General features: G+C 30.6%; 1 protein-coding gene across 1 annotated transcript in view; it reads left to right on the forward strand.

Moving 5' to 3' along the window:
* The window catches only part of LOC107732055 (suppression of tumorigenicity 18 protein-like), a 29,316-nt gene extending 24,402 nt beyond the window's left edge, over positions 1-4,914 (forward strand). The window contains 5 exon segments of the mRNA XM_016543290.1: positions 820-1,127; positions 1,890-1,978; positions 2,177-2,280; positions 2,378-2,521; positions 4,695-4,914. Coding sequence (XP_016398776.1) covers positions 820-1,127; positions 1,890-1,978; positions 2,177-2,280; positions 2,378-2,521; positions 4,695-4,835 — 786 coding nt within the window. The 3' untranslated portion in view covers positions 4,836-4,914.
* The last annotated feature ends 2,614 nt before the right edge of the window (positions 4,915-7,528 follow it).

Here is a 7,528-nt window from a genome sequence, read left to right on the forward strand (position 1 = left end):
TACAATTATTTGAAAATCTGGAATCTGAGGGTGCAAAAAAAAAACAAAATATTGATAAAATCGCCTTTAAAGTTGTCCAAATGAAGTTCTTAGCAATGCATATTACTAATCAAAAATTAAGTTTTGATATATTTACAGTAGGAAATTTACAAAATATCTTTATGGAACATGATCTTTAATTAATATCCTAATGATTTTTGGCATAAAAGAAAAATCAATAATTTTGACCCATACAATGTATTTTTGGCTATTGCTACAAATATACCCCAGCGACTTAAGACTGCTTTTGTGCTCCAGGGTCACATATGCCTATATAGATTTTATTCCTTTTTTATTTTTGTTTTAGTTTTCGTTTAGTTAAACTAGATTAAAATGTTAAAAATGTTGCCTCGGTAGCTAGCTGAATTAAAACATTTTTTATATATTTTATTTTATTTCAGTTAATGTTTATTTTATTTCAAGTCAAATGTTTTTTGATGGTTTTATTTTTATTTCCAGTTTTAGTTATAAGCGCTATAATAACCTTAAAGTTCTGAAATCTATATATGTGCACTGCATAAATTAGGTCTAAAAAGTTCACTAGTAATATAACTGCTTTAATTATTAACTGAGAAATATTTTATTCTATTTTATATTAGTTTTTAAGTACCAAAAACATATTTTGCTGTATATCTCACATTTTTCTCATAAAATGAATAGGAAAAACTATATTTAGTTATCTCCTGATGCTGATGATCCTACTTTCACTGATCATTTTTGGGGGGAAAAAAGTCTTAATTTATGTACTATGTTCATGGACAGTGAAAATATCTTTACCAGGATGCATATAATCTTCAGTGAAATCAGAGTGCATTGTTTTGTTGTTAATACGATCGTAAGTATATATTTCCCTTCTCGTGCACCAGGTGCCCGGTGGCAGGCTGTGACGGTCAGGGCCACGTGTCGGGTAAATACACGTCTCATCGCAGCGCAGGAAGTTGCCCCATCGCCACCAAGCTGCAGAAGGAGAGCTCTGTGAACGGATCTGCCTTCTCCTGGAAGCTCTGTAAACAGGAGCTTCCGCACTGCCCTCTGCCCGGCTGCAACGGCTTGGGTCACGCCAACAACGTCTTTATCACACACAGGAGGTGAGGAAACTATACGATAACCTGGAACTTCAGTTCTGATGTTAAACCTAGTATCTACTGTATAATGAGACCTCTTGACCCAACCTGAACACATTCACTGTGAACTTTCTGAGTTGTCATCCGAGTTGTTTTGTACATATATATTATATTATCTTATATTACATTGAAATGTGATATACTTTAAATTAAATTCTAGTATGTTATATATAATGTAATAACACTATACATTATATAATATATAAAATGTTTACATAAATGAATATTAAAATACATGAATATATACATGTTGACTTCAGAAATAAGATAACAAAAGTATTTATGATTCAAAATGTGCATTTTGTTCTGTAAATATTTATACACAATACAGAACTCACTATATTATTATTCCAATAAATTTCCAATATTATTACTATTATATCCTATCAAGCTAACATATGTGGATTATTAATGTTGTTTGATATTCAACTACACAAATATATACAGGTTGACTTCAGAAATAAGTAAAAATAGCAGTATTCATTGTGCAAAATATGTATTTTCTTCTGAAATTAATATATATCTCGAGTTTATTAATTTTTGACCACCATTACAGTATCCAATAATGTTAGTATTTGTAAATGTAAACATTCTGTGAATGTTGCTGATTACGGTCATATATTATACTTATGATCTGAAACTAGATTATAATTTGTGTAGTTAAAAAAAGAAAAACTCTAAATTGCTAGTACTGATCTGTAGATTTTGTGTTTTATCCCTTGACAGTTTGTCAGGATGTCCACTAAACGCCCAGAGTATCAAGAAGAAACTCTCCGATGAGGAGATGATGACCATCAAACTCAAAACCAGCAGCGGTGAGTAATTCAAGCGCTTAAAAACGATAAAAGAGCATAAAATGAAGCTAAATGCTGAATGTTTGACACACTAATATTATCATTGTAGTGTGCGATAAGAAGAAGAAGAAGAAACATAAAGAGCTTCAAAAGTTACTGCAGCTTTCTCAAGCACTATGGTTGAGATTAACATTGCCTGGCTTGTCTTCTGTCAATCAGGTATCGAAAACAGTGAAGACATGCAGCACTTGGATCACGAAATAAAGGAGCTAAATGAATCCAATCTGAAGATAGAAGCAGACATGATGCAGCTCCAGACTCAGGTAAATAACATGATATGCATTCATTTGACCTTCTTACACGCTGAGCATTGTGGGTAATGTAGTTTCAGAGCTGAAGTTTTTCCCTGTTTTAAAACAGATTTCATCTATGGAGTGCAACCTGAAGACTATCGAGGAGGAGAATAAAATAATCGAGCAGCACAACGACAGTCTGTTGAAGGAGTTAGCGCATCTCAGTCAAGCACTTATCAACAGTCTCACAGATATCCAGCTGCCGCAGATGGTGAGACGGACCTCACGCTGAAACATTTACACCGACCGACACGCTCTGATAAGCATGTAAAACATAACCTGATCTCTGTCAACAAATATTATTACACCGTTTTTGATCACTGCATAAGGTCCCTTACAAAAATAGGTCACGGTAACTAACTATACTGTAAAAAAAAATACGGTTTTCAAGTAACATAATACTTTAAAAATATGGCATTAAGGTTTCTGCAGGATTTATGAAGGCCAAGTTAAGACTTTTCAAATATGTGTTTAAGACGAAGTAAAGAAAATGATCGTTTTCTTACCTTATTGAGATATATTTGTTATTGTTTTAAGAATAAAATCACTTAAATTTGTTCAATTTCTCAGAAAACAAGACTTCAACTATCTTCACATTGCAATTCAAGTAAATGTAACAAGACAGTATTGTATGCATTTATTCATTTATTTAGTGCAGTGCATGCAACATTAAATTTAATTTAATAGAACTTTGTGTTCTGATTAAGACCTTTTTAAAGCCTTTATTTGTGGTTGACCCACAAAACCCCTGTGTTAATATTAGTTAACTACATTAATTACCATAAACTAACAATATAAAATAATTCTAAAGCAGTTAATGTTAATTTCAAAATGTACAAAATGAAAAGATGATAGCGATAACAGAGATGAATAAATACTGTATCAAATGCTCATTGTTAATGTTAGTTAATGCATTAGCTAAAATAATATTAAAAAGATATTTAATATGGCCAAATCCAATTTAATCAATTTTATCAGCTATAAATATTTCCTTAAGGAACCAGCTGCACATTTGATATTTTACAGTGTATTTTCTAACAAAGTACTGTAGCTACTACAGTAAAACTGTGGTAACTTGGTATTAGCCACTACTGTCATTATTACAAGACAATTTAATAGCCACACGAGTCTTAAACTTGTTTGCAGGCTAATTTAAGTTAATATGATGTAATAAATACATAATATATTCAAAGAAATTAAGGATACGGGTTTATATAATATTAAAACAAAATGGGAAATTGAATTAGATAATAAAATAACAAAGGAGATTGGAAACAAAGTTTAAAAGAAAATGTAAGAACTACGCAATCTCCATATTGGCAAGAGTATGCTTGGAAAATCAATATGCGATATTTTATAACACCAGAAATATCTTACAAATATAATCATTTATTTGCAGCATGTTGGAGAAGCTGCGGTGAACTTAAAGCCTATTATACTCATATATTTTATACTTGCAAAATAAAAATAAAAAATGTGGACAGAAGTAATTCAGGTAATAAAAGAAATTTTTAAGAAATCAAATATAATAAAGGTACAAAATAGAGTTTTGGGTATAGGACCTACGCTACTTAGTAAAGATGAGTTATATTTATTTAGAATACTGAGAAATACAGCTTTTAAAACAATAACAACATTTTGGAGAAGGCAAGAATCCCCAGTTTGAAATGATTGGTTAGATTTAACTCTATGGAGAGGATAACATATGAAATTAAGAGTAAACGTATACATTTTGAAAAGATATGGGCACCTTTAAAATCAAAGTATATATTATAAAATAAAGGAATACATATACTAATTACCTCTATATAATTCTACCTCCCTTTTAATTTATTCATGAATTATTTTTAATTTATTTAATTAATATTATAATTAATTAGTCTTAAATAATATTATTTGAATTACTTATTAGGAATTAGGTGTCATTATAAGAGTTTGATATGAATATGTGGATTTTTTTTTATATGAAAAAGTGTTTTGGTTATCGTTCTAATTATTATTTTTTTTCTTTGTGCATTGGTGATAGGTATTATCACAAGAGAAAAAAAAGTGAGGGAAAAGAAAGTAGAAGGAAAAATTAGGAATAATAATTGGTAAAAAAAAAAAAGATGTCTTTAAAGGAAATGTTCGTTTGTATAACTGTATTAAATGTGCTTGAACTGAAAGACGTAAAGTATTAAAAAAATTATTTAATATGATGATTTACAGGAATTAATTTAATATGATTTTACTGTTGCAACAATAACTGTAGTTATTGTGGTATTTTAAGGTAAACTATAGTTCAAATTGTGCATGCATGTTTGTAAGGGATGAATGCATTTTAAAGACATTATGAAACATGCATTTTAGAGTTACTGAATTTATTGTTCTTTAATGTGTTTCAGGGTCCAATAAACGAACAGAACTTCGAAGCCTACGTGAACACGTTGACGGATATGTACAACAATTCAGAGCAGGAGTATTCACCCGAATGCAAAGCCTTACTGGACAGCATCAGACAGGCCATCAAGGGCATTCACGTATAAGGCCAAACTCTCGTTCACAACCCTTTGATTGTCTGCAGAGGGCTGGCTTTGTCATCTGTGCAAGATATGTCTCGTTTAAAACAACAACTCCATTCCATGACAAATTCATTGCACTGAAAATTACCAGCCACATTTTTACAGCTCAGTGTTCCTTTTAGTGAGATTTGACCTCCTTTTGCACTTATTTATTTCCTATGGTTTGCTTGACTTTATTCCGTATTGTTCTTTTGTGTGTTATTATATCATTGCTACTATTCATCGGTACTATTTATCTCACAGTAATCTTATTTATTGATTTATTTATTGATTTATTTATTGCTATCATTTTTGCTGCAACTCCAAAAATGCAAGGCCAATCTTACATATTGTGAATTTTATTTTGCATTTGTTGTACAATAACTGGGAGTTTTAGTCGTTCAAAATATATCACCATGACTTTTTCTTCACAACTGATGTCAAATGTAAAAATAGCCCACTTGCGCCACCTGTTGGTGAGCAGCTGTTATTGGTCTATTAGAGCCGTACTGTATGCATCCCTGACTTATTTTTTTAATGTAGTTAATGTACCCCACTGAAATGACATCATTTGTTTTCATGCATAAATTCTAACAAGTGAGCAAAAAGAAAAATATTTTATCCGATTAACTCTCCAAACGACTGTACAGTGAGCAAAAATCAAATCATCCACACACACAAAATGATTTCCGTTTCTGTTCATATGAACTGCCTTTGGTGTGCACATCCGTGTGTGCATATATGTGCCTAAATGTAAATGAGTACATGGAATATGATATGTTTTGTGGTAGAGCAGTATTATGTGAATGGTGATTCATTTTATTCTGCAGTATATTTCTTTTCTGAATGAAAAGCCTCTAAACTCGGTTTACCTTTGTTTATACGCCATTTTAAGTACGTAACGATATTCTTGTAAAAAAAGTGTTTTATGATCAGGCACAATACGGTTTTTATTCTTTTCTGTGAGACTGAACTCCTCAACCTTTGGCTTCTTTTGTGCGACAAGCGGTGGGCTCTCAAATAGGTTTTATGGATGATATTTTCTCAAAGCACTTCGTGTCTTCAAGCCACTAAAATAGAAAAATTGACAATTTACAGCAAAAGAACGGCAATAGAGTAATCTTTCCGTTTTGACTGGATCTGTACCACTTGATTTTGTGTTTAAATGCACGGCCGAGGTCACCTTATTGCTGTGTTACGATCACAAACGGCCTCGTCGCAGCACTTTTAAAGCTTTCTCTAACACTAAACGTACCCTTTTGCACTTTTATTCTGTTATTTAGTGTTTATTTTGACAAATGCGTGATCAGTGCGGGTTAATTAGCACACTGAAGGAGTTTAACCTTAGTTTTACGTTGTCCATTGATAATGTCAAAAATTGTGTTTTTGCAGGTCATTCAGATGGAATAAAACACTATTATCTGACCAAATGTGCATAACGAATTGTATTCTCAATAAAACCGAATCTTTTTTTTTTTGTTGTTGTTGATGAAATCCTAAATTACTGTATAATTCATGATTAATTCTGTTTCAGTTGTTTGTAATTCCTAATTTTTAATTTATAAACCACAGATTGTTTGCTCAGGAAGTTTTGTGAGGAATATTTATTTTTCCTTTTTGTATTTGATGTTTTGTAATGTGATATGAATTTTTTTGTGTAAAAGAAAAAAATAGTATAATACACAGTACTGTAAATGATTTAGTTTGTTTTTGTTTTAAAAAATGTTTTTTGTTTTTTTCAGTTCGAGTAGTTTGTATATCAGGATTTCCTTACACTTTTCAAATTTCATAAGCAGTACTGCGCTGTGTTGTACAGTTTGTGTATGGTAGAAATAAACTATTGAAATGATCTGCATAGCACTCATTGTACAGTTGCTCATATTAAAGTCCTATAAAAATAATATAATTTATATTAAAGCTCATATACAAATATTTACTAGATCTAGATCTATATGAAGAGTGCATTTGAGATATATATATATATATATATATACTGAATAATTAACTTATTTTACTATATATATTTTAGGTTCAAATTTTCATAAATATACATACTTTTTGGTGGTTTCACATGGTCACTAAATTTTTTTCTTCTCTAGTTCATTTTAAATACTCTTGATGTAAAAAAAATAATTTTTTAAATGATAAACATTCCATATAGTCTTGTATTTAATTAATAAAACTGCAAAAATACACTGTAGAACTTGAAAAAAAAGAGGCTTGAATCTTCATGAAATCATAGGTAAGCATTTTCCTCCTCACAGAAGTTTGTTGTTGTAATGGCTTCCACATTAAATAAAAGTTAAAATCCCAAATTATACAATTTGCAAATCAATTTGACAGTGTAACATTTAAAACGTTTTTGACTCAACTAATTTACCGTCAATTTTTCACTCTGTTCATTTTAAGTGCTCTTGCTATGTGAAAAAAAAAACATTTTTGAAAGTATAAATATTCCATAAAGTCTCATATTTATTCATAAAACTGCAAAAATATACTGTAGAAATTGCAAAAATGTCTGAAAAGGTTGAATCTCCATGAAATTTTGCTCCTCACAAAAGTTTGTTGTTAATGGCGTTCCGATTACATCAACGCTCAAATCCAAAATGTATTATTTTGGAAATCAAATTTGAGCGTAGCATTTTAAATTGTGCTCTTTGACATGTTCTAGGCCTAGG

The sequence above is a fragment of the Sinocyclocheilus rhinocerous genome, unplaced genomic scaffold, assembly GCF_001515625.1.
Source record: "Sinocyclocheilus rhinocerous isolate Xijiao unplaced genomic scaffold, SAMN03320098_v1.1 scaffold97, whole genome shotgun sequence".
Lineage (NCBI taxonomy): Eukaryota > Metazoa > Chordata > Actinopteri > Cypriniformes > Cyprinidae > Sinocyclocheilus > Sinocyclocheilus rhinocerous.